This window comes from Sander lucioperca, chromosome 14, assembly GCF_008315115.2.
Source record: "Sander lucioperca isolate FBNREF2018 chromosome 14, SLUC_FBN_1.2, whole genome shotgun sequence".
Classification (NCBI taxonomy): domain Eukaryota; kingdom Metazoa; phylum Chordata; class Actinopteri; order Perciformes; family Percidae; genus Sander; species Sander lucioperca.
In genome coordinates, this window is record NC_050186.1 from 19,999,182 (window position 1) to 20,023,401 (window position 24,220).

Sequence of the window (24,220 nt, forward strand, 5' to 3'; positions counted from 1 at the left end):
TGTGTTTTGTGCCCCGCAGACGTGCAGTCTGTCAGGAGGAAGTGGAAGGCAATTATTTGTCTTTGCAATAACTTCAAAACATCATGAGACGCACAAACAACATCTGAAGGAAGCTTTATGTTTTACGTATTACGTATGTCTTATAAGGTAGCATTTTGAGATTTATGTTCTGGCATGTTTCCGCTCAGTTCACCTGTCCTTGTCTCTGCTGCAGCTTCAGCTGCAATCTGAAAACCCAGCAGCCTTTAACCGAACATCCGTCGGCTGTAACCAGTTGATGAATGGCTCTTTCAGGGTGGAAATTGCAGCAGTTTAATGTAAAAATGCTTGTGAGAATTATTCTGCACATAAATCTTGATTTTAGGAGATTCCTCGTTCCATATGTCTCGCAGCAGCACATTGATGGCTCCATTGTGAATGATGCCAATGGAAACAGATAGTTTAGATAAAGTTGGTGGAAACTGCAGATTAATGCTGTCCATGCTCATTAAGTCAGGCATGGATAATTGCGATGTAGTTTGAGTTTCTTTTAACAACTGTCACCCAACGAATCATATTTTTTTTTAGGTTTTGCTCTGTCAGTATAACTCCAGTTATTCCAGTGTTTATATTCAGATGGATGTTCACCCTGGCTCATTTTCAGCTGCACCAGCTTCATGGGCGCTGTATGGTATGTTCGTTCCAATCACTGGAGGTTTGCATGTGGCTCTCCCGTGGCGAGGCTTATTTTACTTATCTCGGAGCCTTCAGGCTTCACTGCCAGCTTTGCTAATTGGCCTGTTTTGCCTCTGGAAAGCCCAGTGTGAGAGAGGATCTCCACTGGACCCATCTGGTGGTCGAGCGTGTAGAATGCGTCAGAGAAGAGGGGCGGTGCGCCGCCGCCGAGGTGATCCCCGAGTTTAAAAGCGCAGAAGTCCTCTGTGCGCCGGAGCAGTGCGTCACAGCGACACAGCAGCGCCAGGATCCCCCGACGCAGAGTCAGATCTCAACACAGCGACGACAATAGCTTTTCTAAGAGAACACGTCTGAATCAGCCATGGTCTTATTCCACATGTTTTAATATTTTGACGCATCTCTTTTAGAGTTTTCCTTTTTGGATGCGACTTTTTCTCTTTTTGAAGTAGCCTTTTTTTTTTACTTTGTTATTTCTAATTATCGTTGTTTGCGGCGATACAGCGAGAGAGGATCCTGAGCAACAGCTGTGGAATATATAAACTCCGCTTTATGGATACAGAATCGCTCCCATCTGCACTCAGAGTTTGATCTTAGACGTGTCTCTCTGCGCAAAGAAGAAAATGAAATCTGCTGAAGAGGGTAAGATTGACTTTTATTTATTACAGAGGGCTTTCCTTTTTATTATCACAGTGCAGTAAAGCTATTAATGTGGCATTTATTTAGCTTCTCATCATTGTTTGACACTTTACACCCGGATGCGATACATTGAGCTGCGATGTTATATTGATTTCGGGTCTCAGCTGCACTTTCTGCCCAGTTGAATGTCTGTATTGAGCCTCAGTGTACTGCAGTTAGTAACAGTATTAACGCAGTGGTGAAGATATGTATGCGCCCCTCCCTATGATTTGGGCAAGGTGGGCGTGGCCACATGATGAAAAAGTGTTTCCAAAATAGCCAGAACTGAACCTGTGCTAATGACTGACAATGGCATTATGGGTAAAAATGTGATTGATTCAGTTGCCAGCCTGTTAGGATGTTAGCTAATTTACAGCAGTCTAATTTTAGAAAACAAACATTTTTCGTGCTACTGTGTCACACACCGCAAGCAGCATTAAATGTAGGCTAAGCATAATTTTCTTTTATTACAAGGAGTCATATTGGGCTGCACTGATGTCATAGTCTTTATGGTGGGGCCCCTAATTATCTTTAATTTACAGCAGACAGGAGCTGTGGTGACTGCATATGTGTGTCTGCAGCAGACGTCTCCATCCGTATCAATGCGCTCCACTGTGGTCACATTCACCCAGCTTCATGCACCATATAACCACATCTCACATCCCCCCCCCCCCCTGCCCCTGGTTGTGACCTTCGCCACAGACAGGCAGAGTTTCATATGACCCAGCGGGAGAGTTGGCACGAGACCACGAGCTTTCCCCCCAGCTGGGTACAGCATGCACCTTTACAGCATGCAAATAAACCAATCATGTCCCTCCTGTGTTTATTTTTCAATGGCTTTTGGTACATGAAACTAGCCAACAAAAGCATTAGTGTGTGTTTTCATAATGTTACAGTTTATGGGCTGCAGCATGTGCATTAAGTGGCAATGTGAAGTGGAAAAAACCACCTGGTTTTGCCCTCTGGTTATTTTTGGACTGGAGTTATTTTTGGAACCTTTATTCGTGTCTCCCACCTTTGCTTTGTATAATCTGAGCCATTCGGAGATGTTTTGTGTCACTCGCCTTAGTGTGTTTGGGGATCCTCATTAGATGAGGTGATAATTTTTCACTTGCATGCATCGTGAAATAGCCAGGGCCAAATCTGTTAAGGAAGCAGTTCTTTAGCCATTATAGGCAAAACCTCTGCAACGGCTCTCAAAAGACTTAACTTGGCAACTGTCTCCCACTCAGTAAGAGAGCCAGTGAATGTGTGTTTGATTATCATGGTAACAAAGTCAATCTGTTTGCTTTCCAGATGCATATGGCTACACGCCAAACGTCAGTCTCTCCCTCCCACTGGGCAACCCTTGTCTTCCCTCTCAGTACCACAGCCTCCACTCCAGCCCCACTATATCTGTCTCTGTCACTGAGCCTCTCATTTATGACACCCAGGATGACATGAGAGTGGCCGGCTACTATTCAACCTCAAGTGTCCGTCCAAATGGAGCCCCGACCCTGGAGAGCCCTCGCATCGAGATCACAGCCTACAGCCAGTTTCCTGAGGATGAGGTGGAAGAGAACAACCTTCCTGTTGCCAAGCGAGTCAACTCCATAGTGACGCTGACCCTCCCCAGTGCAGATAGTTACCGCGACCCCAGCTGCCTCAGCCCGGCCAGCAGCATCTCATCTCGCAGCTGCCACTCCGACGCCTCCTCCTATGAATCAAGCTTCTCCTACAACTACGACAACTCGCCCCAGAACTCCCCCTGGCAGTCGCCCTCTGTGTCCCCCAAAAGCTCCACCCTCGCCCTGCCAGGTGATGGCTGCACCTCTGGCGGCTCCCCTCGTCACTCCCCCTCCACTTCTCCTCGCACAAGCGTGACAGATGACACCTGGATGGGTCAGCGTAGCTCCAGTCCCAACTCCCCTTGTGGCGCAAAGAGGAAGTACAGCTTTAACGGCAGCGGGGCATCACACAAGCACTACCCATACTCGCCCAACCACTCCCCTGGACTGTCCCCGCAGACCTCCCCTCGCCTCAGTATCACAGAGGAGAGCTGGCTGCCAAACACCAACCAGTACACCAACTCAGCCATACTGGCAGCCATCAATGCCCTGACCACAGATGGAGTGGCTGACCTCGGGGAGGGAATCCCCATTAAAGCCCGGAAAACCGGCCTGGAGCACAGCCCCACAGTCAGCCTGAAGGTGGAGCCTGGAGGTGAGGAGCTGAGTCCAGGGGAGCTCTGTCAGGATGACTCCAACCGCCTGCCATTAAAGAAGGAGGCCTACTGTGGTGGGTTTCTGGATGTGCCACAGCACCCATACTCCTGGTCCAAGCCAAAGCAATATGTCAGGTAAGCAAGCAATGACAGTTTGAGTTACAGATGAAGATTCTGGCCTTGAACAAGATCTGTTCAAACCAATAAAGCCTGAGGGGAATAGCTTTTTGTGTGCTTAAGAGCATACATCTATGACTGGTTCACTATTTTTGGCAACTGAGAAATTATATGAAAAGTTCTCCATATGTGCAATTTATTGTTGTGACTGGGACAGTTGGTATTGTATTGGTTCATGTTTTTTTGTAACTGTCAAGGCATTTCTGATTTGATACTATAAATAAATTGAAATTTCTTTATTTGTGCAGCTTTTGAATCCAAAATAAATTCCCCTAAGTGGACAATAAAGTATATTGTATCGTATCATACGTAGACTTGTGAATACTGACAAGAAGTAAGTTTAAACATACTTTTAATTTCATAACGGGTTTATCACAGGCTTTGCATATCACATTGTTCACATTCTGCACATTCTACCTAGATAAGTGCATCTAAAATAAGTCCTCCCCTCTCTTTGCTAAGTTGACATGTTGGACATGTTTTCGCCCCGACAGCCCATCCCTGCCAGCTCTCGACTGGCAGCTGCCGTCCAGCTCGGGACCGTACAGGCTGCAGATCGACGTGCAGCCCAAGTCCCACCACCGAGCCCACTATGAGACGGAGGGCAGTCGGGGAGCAGTGAAGGCCCTGGCAGGAGGACACCCCGTCGTTCAGGTCTGCTAAACCAGTGCTTCTTAACTTCTTTGGCTTGTGATGTCTTTAAACAAAGCAGTATCTATCTGAGAAACCCTATCACATGTTGCAAATGTCTAGATTTTCAATTTACTTTGTGTCATATGAATATTTTTAGAGTTAAAACGAACCAGTACTCTATTTCATAGTAAGAAAAGCAAAAATCCTCTAAAACACAACATAATTATCACATGTATCATCTTGTAGTTCCTCAGATTTATCTCACGACCCCTTCCGTGACCCTGAACCATATGTTGAGAACCTCTGAGCTAGACTGTTTGGTTTCCTGTGATGATTAGACCAACACACGGTGCAGCCATTAGACCCATTTTTTCTTACCTCACACTTCTCGCCTCAACATTTTTTTTATCTTGTGTTAAAATAGATTGGGGCGACGTGTGTTTCATGGCCTGGCTGTTATGTTATTCAAAGACGTCACATTTCTGAATGGAATACCATAGGTATGCTATTAGACAGACCAGTCCACTCAGTCAGTTCCTGTCCAGACAAAGGTGACTCAGACTTTTCCATTACGTTGTCGAGTGCAGTGCAGACAGTTACAAGCGATGTAGCATGGCCAGTAAGAGCTTAGTCATGAGCTTTAACCACAGTAGCTCTGGTGGTCGAGTCTAAAGAAAAAAATGTGGACAACTGCAGATATGTTTTGGTTTAAACCCATCTGGTCCCCCCAACCATTACTCCATACCGCTGACCTCAGTCTCTGAATAAATAAAGGGTCTGCAGCACAGAGTCGGACAAAGTGAGTGGTGAGCCAGGCTGTCACTTTAATTAATACCTTTTGACATTTTATTAATATATTACAATAAGTCTACAAGTTAACCAGACATTCGTCACATGTGGGGCAGAGTTTCCTGTGTTTGCCCTTCACTTTTGATAAAATGTCTTTTTAAAATGAGTTTGAACCACATAGGAGCAGTTAGCTAATCGTGCCCTTTAGTTTGAATGGAGAATGTTAACATTGCTAATCAGCCATTTTAAGGACAAACCTGCTGTGTCCCAATTGTATACTTCATACGAACTCCAAGCTGATTTTAAGTAAGTTGTGTATTCACACCAGGAAAATTGAGTATACTCACTTAAATATACTAGTCCTCTACCTGCTGAACGCCAGAAAAAGTTAGTTAGCGAAAGTTAGCGACTTGCTAGTGAACATAGTGGAGCTTTTAGCAGCTAAAGAGACAGATTTCTCCCTCGGGAGTTAGTGGAAACCAAAACAGAGTGTGATGGAGAGTGAATATTCAACTTCAAATTATGTTAATGTTGCTAGTTATTTGCTCAATGTTTAAATAAGCCACTGTGTGTAAGCTTGTTTCGTTTCCCCGGAGTGGGCAAGAATTTAGTTTAGCAGGTTTAAAACCTGAGAGATAATGGATTTCTGAGGCCGATACATATACACACACACACACACACACACACACACACACACACACACACACATATATATATATATATATATATATATATATATATATATATATATACGTTTATATATATATATATATATATATATATATACGTTTATATATGTTTTTACCATAAACAAACATTTTTGCAAAGGATCCCTTAATCCCTGTCTTGTGACATAGTACTGAGCAGCACATTTTACAGTTGAAGAATAAACTTGTCAGGGCTCTCTGGTGGACAAACTATATGTTATGGCAACTGTTGTTAATTTACCTCAATAATACTAATACAATATACAGTATTTGTGATTAGCTAAAAATGGCCGATGATATTGGCTCCAGGTAGATCTTGGAAAACAATAAAATAAGTGTTAATACTTTCCTGTTGCAACAAAATGGTTAAATACATGTAATCACTTTTATACTAACTGCAACAACATTTAACTACTGTATAAGTATACAGTATAGTACAGACTGTGTATTAGTATGTAGAATGGACAGAGTTTCATCCCACAGAAGGATCGTTGTCTCTAACAAGCCATTATTCAAAATGCTTTCAAGTTAAATGTAACAGTGTTGGGATATATTTTCCCACTGAGAAAACAGAAATATTATATTTGTATGCAGTTGTGGAATAAGACATCTGGAAACCAAATGTATCATCCAGCGTGTTGCAACTCCAGCCACACATCTGTAAAGGACGCGTGTATTTGTCCATGAGAAGGTGCTAATGATTTAATGACAGGGATCTGGGTTCACCCCGGCTGAAAGAGAGAGTGTGTGTTCTCTTTAAACCTAAACCCAAACCTCCCCCTACTTTTCCGCCAGCTACCACCCCAACCACACAGACTTCCCTTTGTTTAGGAAAGTTCCCGTGTGTACGGCTGACATCATCGCGTGCTGCGTCCTGCGGAGGCGGCAGCGACTAAACCACACACGTTTCTGGCAGGCTCTGATGAAGATGTTGGAGGGAGCCTCAGACAAGGCAGCCCCATCTCTGTGACTTCCTGATTACATGGTACACACAGCGCTGCAGCCTCTGCTGTGGACGCTGGCTGACGAAGCCTCTGTGGCTTGTCCCGCCGACTCTCTGACTCAAACCCTGCCCAGACTTTACAGAGTTTATTCTAGAAGGTCTTGTTCTGTACGGTGCACTTTTTTTCTCCACGTCCAGCATCCAGCACAGCTAAGCCGGCTATTTTTTGTTCTCTTTCAATGCCATCGCTGCTGCCTGCCTCAACCACACCCGCCCTTACGCCAGCAGCAGACTGAAGTATGCCCCTCTGAAGTGCTCTGTGTAGTCCTCGCCACAGTTAATGCTCAGGGTTTCATGCTGTACTTTGGTGGAGAGGAAATACCCCCTAGTCAAGTCTGTGAGGTCTTCTTTTTTTCTCTGTCTGAACACCGCTTTCATGACCAGCCCATTGCTGAAAAGCACATCCAAAGAGCTGTTTTGAAATGCATTTTTCTAGATTAATATTTTGGAGTCATGCGCCTTTTTTCGACCTTGATCAAATTTAGATATCTAACCAAAGTATAATTAACAAATATCATGTGAAGCAAAAAGCGTGATGAGATGAATTGGCGGTCACACTGAGCTATCCTTCCATATCTCTCTCTCTCTCTCTCTCTCTCTCTCTCTCTCTCTCTCTCTCTACAAAACTAAAACACAGGAGTCCATATATACTGTACGTGTGTGTGTTTGTGTGTGGGATCGTCCTTTTAGAGCTGGAAGGGTCTATGAAAGAACTGGAGAGGGAGCCCCAGTTGCCCTCACCCCTCTCTCCTCCTCTCTGGTGCCTTGTGCAGCCAGAGTCTCGGCATTCCTCTTGTGGGTGATAATATGAACTAGGGAGGGATTGCTGCATAGCCAGGGTGGAGAAGCAAAGGGTTTACATAAAGTGGTATCACAGTGATTTAATTGCGTCAACAAATCATAACTGTCTGCTGCCGCTGCTTTATAAAACAGATGATTTAGAGTGGAAAGGTTTCTTGATTTCAGTATTGCCACTTTGATCATTTTATGTCTTAAAATGATGCATAATAATGCTGATATGAACAAATGTTTCTACAAAGGTATACTTTTAAATCAGAAACAGCTCAGATGGTATTATCAAGTTCAATTATTTCTGTTTGCTTAGAATTTCATGTTGATAATAATTCAAAGCAGATAATGAGTAATCTGTTTGTGATTACAGTTTGAAAGTGACCATCTAACCTTGTGAGCGGGCTTCCTCACTTCATCACACTCCTTCCTGCTGCCTAAATAAACAACATTGCTAGGCAGCAACCCATTTCCTTACACAAATATACAGGACTTCTGCAGGCTCTTAACCCTGACAGGGATCCTCCTCCAAATCACATGTTGTTCCTCCCCAGTCTGAGCCTTTCACTCTTGTTGTGGGCACTCCTCCTTGCCTCGAGTGCTCTTCTTATGCAAGTGAAAGCTGTGGTCTTCATTTCCACATTCCCGTTCGCTTCAGCTGACAATCTCATCCACAGCGGTGTATAATTAGGTGGGGTTCAGCATCTGCCTCTATAACACATTGACATGGTCTGGGGTTAGTGATGTGTATATATTGTCAATTTTTCTTACCCACTCATGTCAGTTTTGACTCATAAAGTCATATTATTTCAGTTTTAGTTTTATACATGCTATATAGCTAAAGATAAGAATACAAATTCTTATGTTTTGCAAATTAAGTGTAATTTAGTTCAAACTTACTATTACATGAATTTGAACATGAAATCATTCATAGATGGAACCGTAATATTACTTAACCCTGACTGGCCAACAATAGTAGTTCCTCTTATTCAGACCTGATAATTGGTGGCATATTAAGTGCAGCAAAAATTGCTCAATTGTAATGAAAAGCATGGAAAGATTTCCACCTGTTTTGTCAGATAAGATCAGTTGTGATGCTTTGGCTAAAAAAATGAGGGATTTTGGAAAATGCAATAACGCTGAAATCCAAGTTTATTTATTAATAATATATCATTAATATATTAGTCTCTTATAATGGAATGCGCGGAAACACTAAAAACAACATATTTATTGTGTTGGAGGAGGAAAAGTTGATCAGGTTTGTTGGGTCGCACCTACCTTTTCGACAATGAGAGTGTCGTCTTTGTTCACATACTGCACCTGGTTAATTTATGACATTTCATTTCACTGTAACCCGACAATGTGAAAGTGATTCACAAATGCAACAAAACATTCTCCACCATCTTTGCTATGAAAACTATGGATTGCTGCTTTAACCTCTCAAACAACAATAAATATGAACACTTTCTCCATATAATCCAATGCCTTATATTTTTTCATGCATTCCTACATTGGGGCACCTGTAATTTCTTATTATACACATCATGTTTCTTTCAATTGCTTTAATGTCAAAATGCCAAGTATTATGCTCTGATTCCTGTATAGATAACATACATAACTCTCACAGTCTGTCAGTAGTAGCTGCTGTTCTCAGATTTCAGCCTGTGGGTTTGGGCTTCATGCCTGCACTCTGCAGTTTGGGTGGTTGAGGTCATCCTGGCAGGAGGCCTCCTGTCAAGCAACACCTATGGAGGTCTGGGAGTACTTTAGAAGCTCTGGGTGGAGCCCACCAGCTACAGCGAGCAGCACTTCTGTGCTGTCTCCAACTCCATCGTGACGGGTTCATTTTACTGATAAAAATCAGAGCAGGGTCACTGCTGAGATTTTTTCTTGACCCAGATTTGCCGGCGCTCGGTGGGACTGACATGACTTTGACTTTTCTGAAACACTAGCTTAGTCTCGCTGTAGGTGGTTTTCCTGCTCTCTGGCTGCAGCTGCCCCTGAGGTTCAGCTACTGTAGGATCAACATCTTGGCAGGCCTGACATGAACTGATGGAGGAAGTGTATACAGGCCATTGGTAGTAAATTAAAGTAGATGAAAAGGGTGATTACAAGATCCTAAATGGGTGCTTTGTTTGAAAACCATCACGCTGAGAGCCTGACCTCTGAAAGACCTGCGTTTGTCCTTAACGGCATGCAAGTGGAAGTTTTTTTTGGAGAGGACATGGATCTTAACTGCAACTGTGTCTTTCTTTCTCCCCTCTTAGCTCCACGGCTACATGGAGAGCGAGCCTTTGACCCTGCAGCTGTTCATTGGCACAGCCGACGACAGGCTGCTGAGGCCCCACGCTTTCTACCAGGTCCACCGCATCACTGGGAAGACGGTGTCCACCCCGAGCCATGAGGCCCTGCACAACAACACCAAGACCCTGGAGATCCCACTGCTGCCAGAGAACAACATGCGGGCCATGTGAGTATCAGGGCCTTTACCCATCCCAGTGAGGTGACATCAGTAGGTTCAAACTGGGATATATTGGGTGAAAAATAAACTTTTTAGCATCTTGAGGCTTCTGAAGAAAAGTCAAGGAGGGGCTCTCATGGCAGCAAATGGATCGAAAAGCACAAGACCGGAGAAGATGGAGGGCTTTTGTCGATGGCCAGTGTTCCTTAGGGAATACAAAGGCCTAAATGAATCAATTGGACATCAAGTTCCGATTTATTCTGGAATTGACTTGGACTTGTCTTGAATGACTTAAGACCCAAAAGACTTAAAAGTGGTTATATCTGGTCGAAAAATGCAAACGTTTTAGACATCTAGAGGTATATTCCAGTCTATTAGGGCAAGTCCAAGTCAAGTCTCAAGTCAGGTCTCGAGTCAGTCGAGAAAAGTTCTTAAGATCAAGTCCAAGTCAAGTATAAAGCCTCTATATGTAAACATCTTTCTCTCAAAGCTGTGTTTCAAAGTCCTGACCAAGTCATAACTTAGTTAGCATTGACTTGTCTTATCTAAACTGGCTTTAGACTTGACTTGACCAAAAAGTAAAAAGTAACTTCTGCCGTGATGTAGTGAAAATCTGATGTAGTAAACACCAGCCACTCTGCAAACATGTGCATCACTGTTCAAATGGAGTTTAAATTAAATATTAAATTAAATTAAAAATCTGGAGGTATTAATGTGCTCATATTATGCTCATTTTCAGGTTCATAATTGTATTTTGTACCAGAATAGGTTTATGTGGTTTAATTTTCAGAAAACACCATATATTTGTTGTACTGCACATTGCTGCAGCTCCCCTTTTCACCCTGTGTGTTGAGCTCTCCGTTTTAGCTACAGAGTGAGACATCGCACATGCACAATAAGTAGTGCTAGCTAGTCAGTTGCAGAGTATGAGGGAGTGCCACGCTAGCAGCTAGGTGAGCATTATGTGTGTTACAAAGTGACGCACGTTTGTCACAGAAGTAAAGGCTGGACTACAATAGAGCTGTTTGGAGCAGTTTGTGAACAGTGTTTTCTCTGGAAGATGGTAAGTCCCTTTGTGGTGGACTTTGGGTTTTTTCACTTTGTAAACCTATAACATGCACAAAAAGATATATAACACAATAAAGGAAAGGGGAAAAGCCAAAAAGCATAATATGCTCCTGATGTTTAGTATCCTGTGTGTGTCCAGCACTGTGTGCCTGTGTGCCTGTGTGCCTTTTGTGTGTTTGGGGTGTGAAAGTGTTGCCCTCTGTACACAGACGGGTGGCTTTTCCATTTATATAAGCCTCAGAGATCAGATTACTGGGGAAGCTCTGGGCTGCTAACAGGGGCCTGGGGTTTCTGTCTGAGCTGCAGTCAGTAGCAGCCTACTAGCATCAGCACTTTCTCTGTGTTTGAATGGATGTAACACATAAGCTCCCCTTATACAACGACTTCATCTCAGGATATGGTTTCTCTTTTTTCACGGGGGATATGCCGCAGAGTACTTAAAGTGTAGGCGGCGGATTTGTGGGAGATTTATTCGTTTTGACATGAACTCCAGTGTGACATAGAGATGTTTTATGATGTGGTATAGAGACGGGCATTATTGTATTTCTGAAATTCATGATGATTCATGGGGAAGTGTGTTAAATTAAATCATTAATCAGTTAGCTAATATGAAGCCACAAATGGCATTGTTTAACTTGGTATGACTCCAATTAACTCCTAACAAATTACATGATAGCATTAAATACTGCCCCTCTTTTTGGTATTGTGCTTTCTTTCTAAAACTTTGTCTCAGGCACTGAACGGACGCCTCGGTTTGTGGTCTTGCACTCAGCTTGCATGATGCGTAGGCGGAGGGAACAGCTGGGTCCTTAGCATCAACACCTGATTGCTTCGCCAGTGGAGCAGCAGACCCTGGTGTCTGGCGAGAAGAATGTTAGGGAGTGTTCAAATGTGTGTAAAAGTTGACATTAACTAGGCTTTGAGGAATGCAGCATCAAGTAGCACGGCGATGGAAAAGCCAGAAACCGTTTGGAGAGGCTCAAGGTATTTAAGTATGAAAAAGTAAGATGAGTGCAGAGAGGAGACAGGAGGAGGTGTTTTTTTTTTTTAGAGTTTGATGCTGTAAAATATATCATTACAGCCAATTCTTGGTTGTAAGATTTGTGGAAGGGGAACAGTATTTTAGTAACCATCTCTTGCAGGTCAAAGATGTTCCTGATGTGATGAACGTTCCCAGACATTTGTTTCTATAGAGTTTGAATTTCACCCAAGAGTGGATCCATTGAGGTGTAAACACGTTGTTGGGGTTGGTGGTGTTAATCTTAATGGTCAGGACAGTGATTAGTGTGAACCACTTTTGATTTGGCTGCAATACTGCATAACTCACAGCCTGATTAACTGTGAGAGTATATATATATATATATATCATTTATATATGTGATAATTTGCCTTGTGGACAGACAGACTTTGGCAAACTCTTCTTCTTTTGTCTTCACAAACATAGAATCGACTGCGCGGGGATCTTGAAGCTGCGTAATTCGGACATTGAGCTGAGAAAGGGGGAGACTGACATCGGACGCAAGAACACACGTGTGCGGATGGTTTTCAGAGTTCACATCAACCAGGCCACGGGGAGAACGGTGTCATTGCAGGCTTCATCCAACCCCATTGAGTGCTGTGAGTACTATTCAGTAGGATATTTGTTTTTCATTCACCTAAACTCCACAGTCCTCTAATGCCTTTTAAATTGGGCTCAAATTGTTACTGTAGATTAGTCGACTGTTTGACTACCAACATGGTGGTCGGGACCCCTCTAAGGGGTCAGAAGATATATTTTAGGGGTTTCAAGATGATCAGTTCTGCTACACAAAACTACATTTATTTTTTTCAGAATCTTTGTTAGCTTTTCTATTGGATGTTTTTTTTTCATTCATGTTCCCCTCAGGATGAACTGTAATCACTTTGGTGATCTCCTGGCTTTTCATCCAGCGCCATCATCAAGTAAAAATTTAAATTTGCAATATTTTGGTTCATGACCAAATACCTGCAAAACTGATCACATTCCCATTCGCCTCAGATGTGCTTTGGTGTTAATTAGCAAGCACACTAAAATAAGATGTTAAACATGGTAAAAATGATACCGTCTTAACATCAGCCTGTCAGCATTGTCATGTTAAGCATGTTAGCATGCTGACGTTAGCAAATAGCTTGAAGCATCACTGTGTCTAAGTGCAGCCTCACAGAGTAGACTCTTAGTTTGTTATTGTAAGACAGACAGACAGACAAAATCCCTTTGTGAAAATACTCAGAACTCATATGACACATGTGACAAGGGGGTCAAGTAGAAGTTGCTCAATTTAAAAAAGATCACAAGACAACAATTTTGGGAACCACTGGATTAATCAATTAGTCAATAAGCAAAAACTTTGATAATCAACTCATTCAAGTTATTCATCAAGCAAAAATGTCATGAGATATTGTTGGGTTTTGGGCTGTTTCACAAACTAAACACATTACATTGGACTGGGGGAAATTGTGATGGACTATTTTCACTAATTTCTCAAATGTTCTTGGCTAAACGATTAAGATAAGCATTAGATTAAAGCTACAGTGCGTAGTTTCTGTCACCCCCATGAGCAATTTTAAGTAATGACAACAAAACTGTCGGCGCGTCCACATGATACAGCCTTTCGTGACCGTGTACGTGCCCCCACCCTTCCTCCACGCAGTTGCTAGTAGCCAAGGAGGATACGGAGGATTAAAAAAACACAAAGGACTCTTCAGGAAGAGGTAATTATCTTCACTCGAGCTTCTGTGTGGGAAAGTCATTGGACGACCCAATCTTCTGAACATAGCCATACTGAGAAATGTAACGGACGTTTCTTAATATCAAAAAGTTTCACACTAAATCTTTAACCGATTAAAAACAGGAATTATTGGATGCAGCCCTTTAACTTCTGGTGCATGTGATTGAGAGCTCCATTTGAACTCAATAGTATTTATCTTTTGTGTAAAGAGCGATGTAGACCTTGCTTGATAAACTATATCGACTCCCTGCACTGAACTGGTGTTAACCTTACACTGGACCGGGATAAACTCAGGCAGATCAACAACTTCATGTGGTTCTGGCAGTGAGAGCTGCCATAGAGATTAAGTCTTATGAGGTAAATGAAAGACAGTAGTTAAACCATGATCTCAGTCCCTTGAAATAGACCATTGTTAGTTTCTGAACGACTGCCACTGAGCAATTGTTTTTGACCAAAATTCACTTTGTGTGTGAGCGAGGTAGAACGACAGACAGAAACAGAGATGTGGGAAAGATTGATGGTTTCCAAAAACAGAGAATTAGAGTTTTATCAAAATCAGAAAGCAGGAGCATCAAATTACTAAAAGATTATCCTCATATGTTAAAAAATATTCAGGTTTTATTGAACCTCTATTTATGTATCCTGTACAATCATGATGAAATTACAGCTATCTATCACAAGAGAGACCTGGATAGACATCATCATGACAGCTAGACGGAAAAGGTTTGCAAATATGTAATGGCATGTAAAAGATAATTTCAGAAAAAAAGCCAAAAGGTAAGAGAAAGGAATAAAAAAGACGAGGAGAGAAAAAGACAACTCTTTAACCAAATATGTAAGACAGAACATCCACCATAATTTGAGGAAAACACAAATAAACACAACATGGAGCCTGTCTTTACTTACTGGCAAAGAGGCAGCTTAATTCAAATGTAAAGAGCTGGAGGTTTACAGCTGTACCGACTGCGCTGTGAGAGCTGTCTAGGTAGTGATTCAACCTCTGTCTGGATGCTCAGGTCTGCATGGGGAGTGGGTGTGTATTAACTGAACGATGAGGCTGGTTTCTTTCTCCCTCCCACAGCCCAGAGATCGGCCCAGGAGCTGCCGCTGGTGGATAAGCGGAGCTTGGAGACATGTCCTGCCCCAGGGGGGGAGAAGATGCTCATCGACGGACACAACTTCCAGCACGACTCCAAGGTGGTGTTCGTGGAAAAGGCTCAAGGTAAAATAGGAGTTCTGGATTCTTAGTACAGCTGTGTGTGTGTGTGTGTGTGTGTGTGTGTGTGTGTGTGTGTCTCCCTCTCCGTTGTTGGAGAAACCCCAGGACTGTCTCCTCCTCTCCCCCCTCTCCCCCCGCCGTCAAAATATCCTCCGTCCTGCCAGAGTGCCACATGTGGTGCACATTAATGCGCTGTATTTTTAACCCAGCAGATTTACATTTGCAGAAGTTTCCATTGCCTGTTCAGCAGAGGAATGGATCACAAATGCAGCGTGTGTGTGTGTGTGTGTGTGTGTGTGTGTGTGTGTGTGTGTGTGTGTGTGTGTGTGTGTGTGTGTGTGTGTGCGTGTGCGCGCGCGCGTGTGTGTGTGTGTGTGTGTGTGTGTGTGTGTGTGTGTGTGCGTGTGCGCGCGCGCGTGTGTGTGTGTGTGTGTGTGTGTGTGTGTGTGTGTGTGTGTGTGTGTGTGTGTGTGTGTGTGTGAGTGAGTGGGTGGGTGGGTGGGTGGTTGGCTGCGCACGTGGTGTGGAAGCATGCCCTTTTGTGTGTGCCATGCCTCAGTATTTGTTTCTCTTTTTCTTACTTTAAGCCATTTTGGTTTGGAGGGAGAGGGGACTGCTCCCAGATGTTGATACGAGGTTTACAAACAGCAATTTCCTTGATTAGCTTCGGCAAAGCAACGTGAGGTACGGTTTGGGCCAAGGCTGAGCAATGTAAACACGTGTGATCCTATCGGCCCGGTGACTCATTCAAAAAAGAGGGAAGCCTTTTCATTGTTCCACCTATAAAGGGAAGATTTCAAGGCTGCCCGGGCACACAAGCGGCCCCCCTCCAGCCCCGTCTGTAATGGAGTAGTGAGATTGTTTATCAAAACAAGAAGGGATTGAATGAGCAGAGGCCTTGTTCCCCTCTTCCCAACCTATTTGATTAACCCTGATCTCTTCCTGAGAGGAGTGTTTAAGTCGTGTTACGTTTCTCAAAGGCAGAGCTGCTCTGGAGTCAACAGTAATATCACTGGTTGTTAGCCAACTAGCAAAGATGGAACTCTGGTTAAAATACATAAATAAAAATACTTGAAAATTACTTCTGTTTTTATGAATACTTGTTGGCTAGCTCATTTGCTTTAAGTCCCTAGCCCCATGCTTATCAGAGAAGTTTCAACTTTGACTTTATGCTATGCTTGTTAATCAAGAACAATTTTGTGGCTTTTTCAGTTGGATTGTTATTTCTTATAATAATGTAAAGTTGGCTACTATTTGGTAGCTTTACTGAGCATTAAAAACATATTCAGGTCATGGGGTAAAGTAAAGTATAAGGTTAATACATTGCATCACTCTGCTACTCAGCTACAGAATATGAGCAAAATACAACAGTTCTTAAAATCTGTACAAAGAAATTGAGACATTTTAAAATATTCAAAATACATGATTGAACATCCTTCCATTAGTAATCTCCAGTAAATAGTAGGATAGAAGTGTAAAGTAATCTCAACAAAATAAATGTCACATTATTCCCTCTTCATTTGACATGCACTCACTTCAAAAGTTCTGAAAAATGAATCTTGCAATAATAATTTAAATCATATAATAATAATATTAAATCCTAATAATATAAGATCATTAGATGCTATGGAAGCTTCAGACAAAGCTAATAGGTGGACTTTAAGGAAACATTTAAAGTGCTCATATTATGCTCATTTTCAGGTTCATAATTGTATTTAGAGGTTATACCAGGATAGGTTTACACGTTTTAATTTTTTTTAAAAATCATATTTTTGTTGTACTGCAAATTGCTGCAGCTCCTCTTTTCACCCTGTGTGTTGAGCTCTCAGTTTTAGCTACAGAGTGAGACATCTCACTTCTGTTCCATCTTTGTTGGGAGTCGCACATGTGCAGTACCTGGGTCAGCACTACTAGCCAGTCAGAAGCAGAGTATGAAGGCGTGCCATGCTAGCAGCTAGGCGAACACAACGTGTGTTACAAAGTGACGCACGTTTGTCACGGAAGTAAAGGCTGGACTACAATAGAGCTGTTTGGAGCAGTTTGTGAACAGTGTTTTCTGTTGGAGATGGTTAAGTGCCTTTGGGGTGGACTTTGGGCTTTTTCACTTTGTAAACCTATAACATGCACAAAAAAGATATATAACACAATAAAGGAAAGGGAAAAAGCCAAAAAGCATAATATGAGCACTTTAACTAAAACGCAAAAATCAATTGGACAATTAGTTTTATAGCAACAAAGAGAAATAAATGACCAGTCTTGTGTGGGTCAGTAGCTGCTCTGAGTCTTTGGGGCCATGTGCACGCTCCGGACTGGTGTTGATGGGTGTGCTCCCTTGTTTTTGATGAGGGTTTCCCCGCGTCTGGCACCAGCATCAGATTCCTGGGCAATCCTACCATGGAAACACCCTTAAGCCAGGCTTCCACAACACTGCCGCCCCCCCCCCCCCCCTTCTGCTTCCCTCCATCCTTCCATCTCTCTGTCCAAGCTGCCTATGTGCCACCAGTTCATTAACTCTGCGAGCAGTGGGCTCCCTACGGATCACGCTGGGTCTTCTTTACAGCTGCTCTCTGTATAAATAGATAGGTAAATAGATACAGTAGACAAGTAGAAGCATCATTAATCTCTGGGGTGAAATGGCATCATTGGTGTAATGAGATATATGGCAAGATGCAAAACAACCAATTTGCATCTCAGCTTCCCCATCCTCGTGTAGAACTGAATTTGGAATTGCCAAATGCTTTTATTGTTATTTTACTTAAAGCAGAGCTCTGAGAAACAGTTTAACGATCAAACTCATAAATCCAGAGTGCTGGATGTTGTTGCCATAAAGAGCTTAAGTATTTAATTTTACCGATGTACAATTTTCCTGCAAATTTTCCAATAAAGCACTCTCGCAAAAGAACGTTAACAAAGCTGTGGTAACCGTACATGTGGCCATTGACATATTGGGTGTTTGCATGCGTCCCGTACTAACAAGTGTGTGTGTGTGTGTGTGTGTGTGTGTGTGTGTGTGTGTGTGTGTGTGTGTGTGTATGTCAGAGTTTCCCCTGTCATTATAGGCAGCAGGATGGGTCACTCTGCCTTAAGAGGCTGCCAACAAAATCAAAATGTAATTTGTTTTGGTTTCTGTTTTAGTGTCTGATGGTCTAAATTATGTTTCCACTTGCTGGCAAACAGCACATGGTGTGTGTGTGTGTGTGTGTGTGTGTGTGTGTGTGTGTGTGTGTGTGTGTGTGTGTGTGTGTGTGTTTCATATTCATGTTTTTCAATGAGTACATTTACATGCACACTAATATTCCACTATTCTTCCGAATATGCCAATATTCCAAATTTGATACAGGTCTTGTACACAGCATATTCCTTTTTGGTATTTCGAATAAGGCCTTTTTCCGAATAGCATTTTCCAATTAAGATGTGGGATATGCCGGTATTATTCGGGTTTTAGAAGCATTTTTTGGACATGTATACAGCACATTCGGAAAATACGTCTCAATTGGAGTTTTTACCGCAGTTTGCAAAAGTTTGCGGCCTCTTGCCAGTTTACGGTCTGCTCTGTGCTTTGCTATGGTTGTTGTACACAAACCATGAATTTATTAGACACAAACTAACTAGCCAACAGTTTGCACGGCTGCATGTAAACGGGAATATTAATTTTCATTAGCCATGTAAACAGCTTAGACGGAATAATGTCTCTTTCGGAATAAGAGCAAAAAACAGAATAATATGTGCATGTATACAGTATGTAGTCAGTGTTTGTTGTTGCTAGCCATGGCTCAGTGCAGAAGGAAATCCCTGTTTCCCCCCATAGAGACACACTCTGTCACCTGTTCCTCAGTCAGAGCACAACATCTGAAAAAAGTAACTGTATGTCAGCTTCGCTCTACCAGCCCTCCTGAGCCTCCTGTCTCCTGCTTCAATGCCGCCCCCATAGAAATAACCGAGATAGCATCAGTTCAGTTGTCACTCCTGGTTAGAGCCAATCAGTCATAAGAGATTACTGTATGGCCTCAGCGTTGCAGACATCAGCCTGTAATCTAAACCTGACTCAATCCACCTTGCTTTCATTTGCCCTGGCCTGCCCAGAAGATATTGTCTCTGATAAGTCACACTCACTCCATTTGGGAAATTAGGTCCTTCTATCCTTTATTCACCTCTGTTTTTTTGTCGTTTAGTGTTCTGGGTTCTGCTGGAGGAGTTCTTAATTGTAATTTATTGTATGAAAGTAAAAGCTAAAGATGCCAAAATCCAAATAGAAATGAAAGACAGAGTGAGAACATTCAAATACAAGTAAACTTATGAAACTTAAAAACTCAGCAGCAGTAGTGTGACACGTGCATGTATTTTCCAAATATCAACTTTCAATAAGTTAAGAAAAACAGCCCTGTTTTCATCTGATGTGTGTTTTTACTGAAGAAGTCAGAGAATTTTCTGTTTATATGAAAATGTCTAAATCACCGAATTTGGACATACAGGGTTTTCATTGGACAGTGACGATGTAACTATTTTACAATACTTTACTTTACTTTAAGGCATACTTTGTAACTTTTCCCTCTTCAGTCCCCCTACAGGATGTCTCATTGGAACTACAGAACTACCTTTAAGTTTATAAGGATAGTATATCATATCAAAACATAGTATAATTTAGTGTTTATATAGTATAGGCTTAGTAGAATATGTGATATGATATTCTAAAGTAAAGAAAACTAAAGTAAAGAAAAAACATCTAAATTAAAGTAAACAAAACTAGACTAGAAACATATACAACTGCAACAAAATTAGCTTAATAGTCCACTTACTAGCTTTCAACTGCATCTAGTGGTCTTCATTCAGTTAGTGGAGCTAAACTGAAGCATTTTATATCACAAACAAGTTATTCGCCTTTCCATTGTGTATTTTCAAAATGGCACATGTCCGAGTGGATTACTTAAACCCCAGCCACTTGGCAGCAATCAAATTATATTAAGTATTCTCTATTTTATATTTGTACATTGATGTTTAAAAGATTAAAATGTTTCTTACTTCTCCTCGTGTTTTGTTTGTCTTCCATACTGCTCTTTTGCCACCTGGCTACTCTAAGTTAATTAAGTATAGTCAACTCAGTTGGTTTGTTTTCTTAAAACAAAAGTGCAATTTTCATTGGTTGAAACTTATAAACACATGGTGTCCACCACAGTAGACACACAGGATGAGAAGGGGTTAAATAAATACTTTGGATTGGCACTGGTAGGGCAAGATTACTTTCCTATTCAACAAGTAGAACATCTGTATCCTAGTAACAGCTGAAAGTTCAGATATGAGTGCTAGTTTAGGACAGCAATGGTGCTTCTGTTTCAGAACCATGCAGTTTTCAGAAAATAATGCACACCCCGATACTTTATAACACGGCCATTGTATTGTTATATGTGTATACTGTATAGATAAGTTTGTATACTTGTGTGAACTACCTCTTACTACTTTCTTTTTTATTTTCTTCCAGTCTTTTTAATAAAGTGTGGTTTTCTGCTAAGTTTCCCCACAATGATTGATAATAGCTTAATTTGAGTGAGAGATCCTGAAGGAAATCCTTGCAGAGGAGAAACCCTCTTGTGAAAAGAGCATTTTAACATCTGGCCTGTTGCATTAGACAGCTGCCTGCTCTGCTGCACTCAGTATCACTGTGAATAACCATTTCCCTGATGCATCAACTCCTCAGCTGCAAGGTAGCTGTGTTTTTATTGACTTATCCTCATCACCTGTCCATCTTTTTGTGTGCCGGTGAGTTGGAGCGTCAAACAGGTAGAGACCTTAACAAGCTTTTCACGTCTGCTAGAACACCCCAACAATTCTGTCTAATTGTTGTTGGCCGAAGCGGTAACAAGTAATAGGAACCTAAAAAAATTGAACTGTGAGAGGATTATCGTGCTGCAAGGCTGCCAGATGGTGTCTGGAATTACCTGTAGAAAATTACAGATAACCATCCTCCTTTAGGCCCCATGAGAGCTGCGAGCAAGATGACACCAATGTAACAGCGGAGGGAACGAGGCTGTTTTAACATGTGGTAGTTTAGTTTTGAACAGTGGTTTTGTTTGGAGGGAAGGGCGGTCAACAGACTTCGATTTCATTGCATTCATAGAACAATGACTTCCACTTGAAGCCGTTCAGTGGTTTGGCTGCCTCTGACACGTCTGAGAACAATGGCTGTTTTCATAAACAAATCAATTACAACCACATAAACAGCGGGGATTATGTTTTTATAAATTACAGTGCGTGATTCATAAAAATTGCAGACCCGTTTGAGAAACTCCAGAGATTGATTTCTTGATGAAAGTGCTGCCTTGCATCCAGATGACGTTGTGCAGTGACAGGCGCCACTGTAGCTGCAAGTGGTGCAGGGTGGATATCATTATCTTGTCCTCGACCGCTGCCATTTATCAACTCGGAGCTCGGCTCAGTCGCCACCTCTTCCACACCGCTGCAGCTTGCATGCAACTTCTAAAATCCACGTGTTTTCAGGGCGGGAGGAAGGAAGAAGTTTCGGCCATCAGTCAGAGGACAAGGGAACTCTTTCAGCATGCCACATGGGTCTGGGTAGAGCATGTGTTTATATTTACTGTACGTTATGAGGGCTTGGGCACACGCCACCCTGCTGTTTTGCTCTGGGCACCAGTGTTTTACTCCACCCAGCCCCAATTAAGGAGCACAAGGAGCTGTTTGATTCCCTTAATAAACCCAACATGACAAATAACTGTGTTGTATATTGTTTGATCCCCCTCGGCTGCCATGACTCTGTACAGCACAGCACTGCTGTGCCATTGACTGCTCTGTGTTATGTCTGTTCTGAGAAAGTAATGATTTGTATAGACCATAGCTAACGAAATGTGAATTGTAAGACTTCTGTGAGGCTGGGACGCAGCCAAGGCAAGTGGAGCTTGGGCGTTGTGAGAGTTGGAGAGGGGTACTGGGTTTATATGGTCGGGGTGGTTTTGGGGGAGAGGTTTTAGGCTGAGTTGTTTAACTTAGATAATATTGGATATTATCCAGCACAGTGGGCCAGGGAGTTAGAAACCATATTGAGCTCGCTGAAAATTGGTAGGAGTGGATCTGGAGGGAAACTGCTGCTGAAGTTTTTCATTGGATCAGTGCAGGCGTTGTGCAGATGTTGCCCTATAACTCTGGAACATTCTGTGGTTATCAATTATCCGGTACACTCTTTTCAAACAACGGCATCCCACGCATTTAAAGCTCTCTTTTTTTTCGGCTCTTGAGCAGTTTCCTGGCAATACGTAGCTGGGCACAGAAAATAAAGTGCTAAATTTGATTTTTCTATCTCTGAATTGATGTGAAAAATGATGTGAGTGTGACTCAGAGAGAGAGAAAAGCAGACAGGGAGAAACAGAGAGAGACGAGAGATTTGAAAAACATGTTTACCTCCAGTGGAGCGACATCGGCTGCAAAGGCTTCCCTTCTGGAGAGGTTCCCAAAGTGAAGACTGAAGAGAGGCAGCAAGAGACAAGTAGGAGAGAGAAAAAAACAGACGACTGAAGGTTGAAGTTTTAGTCAAACAAACATTTTTTAGAGACAGAACTGCTCTCAAATAGGAAGAAATAATCTAATAGGTTGAGTTAAGATGCAGAAGTCAAAGTTTTCTGCTCTGAACTCTTATGACTAGATTTTTGAGTCATAATATATTATTAAAATGTGATCAAAAAGTCAAAAGAGCCATTTTTGCCTTGTTGACGTGTTGCACATAGAATAAAGATAAACAACATAAAGATATATGTCCAATAATATCCATTGGACACTGCATGCCCCTATAGTAGAGCCTTTCTGACGAGAATCCTGTACTGTAACTTCTTGTATGACAAGCTGTTTTCCTTTTCATTTCTATTGTTTACACATTGGCTTCCTTGCAACATGGTTTGCAAATGTTATGTTTGATTCATCATACCACACATGGTGTGTTTTCTTGCACGCCAGATGTCTGCACCTTGCCTTGCACCAAAATGCTTTACTTTTGTTTCAGCTATTTATTTAAGCACTTTTTTTTATTTCATTAGTGTGAGGTTTAAGGCTGCAGAATTTATTTGGATTGCCTGTCACAAGGAAACAATGTTTACATGTGGAGGACTCTGATGAAGATTTAACTCTACATCGAAACGTTAGTCACTGTTTTGCACCTTAAGTAATAAAAGTATCAAGTAAGAAGACATCTGTGTTGCACCGGCTATTTTTTGTCACTTTATACCGTTTTTGTCCAGCCTTGGTTGCACTGGATTGTTGTGGTCTGCAGAAGCGCAGAGAACTTCCTCTTTTTTATCTGAATGTTTACATGTATTTGTACGAAAAGGGAAATGTGTTTGTTCTGATGGCTTAGTGGTGGAAGTCAAAAATCTCAACTAGAAGCCTTTTGTCTCTCTTCACTGTTTAGTTAAGACAAAAATCCACTCAATATAATTTAGACAAAGAGACTGTGATATAGATCCTACAGTAGTACTAACCTATTCTGCTAGTCTCTCGTCAAATTTCTTTCTAGATGAGTTGCATGTAGTGCCAGAAGTGACATTAGGTTGTGTTTTCACGTACTACTATAGCCCCTGGTTATTATTTGAATCTCTAATTGCAACACAGCTGCTGACCTTTTCTGCAACTTTGTGCAGCTGTTGCAGACCCTTTCATTTAATGGGCAATGACTGTCATGACATGGCCATGCATTACTTGGGTACAATGTGGACACAGCTGGCAACGGAAACTGGTTCAGGCACAAGTTATAATAAATAATAACCTGTGTATAAATGATGTTAATCTGAAACACGGTCAAATGATAACTGACTATATCGTATTTTGAAGCCTTTGTCTGTGGGTGCTCATTGAAATACTCAGTCTAGCATATCAGGCTCACAGAGGCCTGCTGAAAATCTTGCCTTAAAGTAGGATACTGAGACCACAGCTGTGTCCCAATTATCAGCAGGTACACTGGAAAAGTGACCAAATTAAATATATTCTAAAAGGAGTCTGTATGCATTTCCCAAAAAGTGATTGTACGTGAGTTTGAAAACATGCCTCCAGAATAAACAGCTCAGTGCCCAGCTCAGCCT

The 24,220-nt window shown here is 42.0% G+C and overlaps 1 protein-coding gene across 2 annotated transcripts in view; it reads left to right on the forward strand.

Annotated features, from left to right (window-relative positions):
• The first annotated feature begins 556 nt into the window (after positions 1 to 556).
• The window catches only part of nfatc1 (nuclear factor of activated T cells 1), a 42,542-nt gene continuing 18,878 nt past the window's right edge, over positions 557 to 24,220 (forward strand). Inside the window, exons 1-6 of one of the 2 annotated variants that reach the window (XM_031295726.2) lie at positions 557 to 1,314; positions 2,647 to 3,688; positions 4,225 to 4,384; positions 9,919 to 10,121; positions 12,625 to 12,797; positions 15,009 to 15,149. In XM_031295726.2, coding sequence (XP_031151586.1) covers positions 1,296 to 1,314; positions 2,647 to 3,688; positions 4,225 to 4,384; positions 9,919 to 10,121; positions 12,625 to 12,797; positions 15,009 to 15,149 — 1,738 coding nt within the window. In that variant the 5' untranslated portion in view covers positions 557 to 1,295. The remainder of the gene's footprint in view (positions 1,315 to 2,646; positions 3,689 to 4,224; positions 4,385 to 9,918; positions 10,122 to 12,624; positions 12,798 to 15,008; positions 15,150 to 24,220) is intronic. The other variant, XM_031295727.2, reaches the window with a different exon arrangement.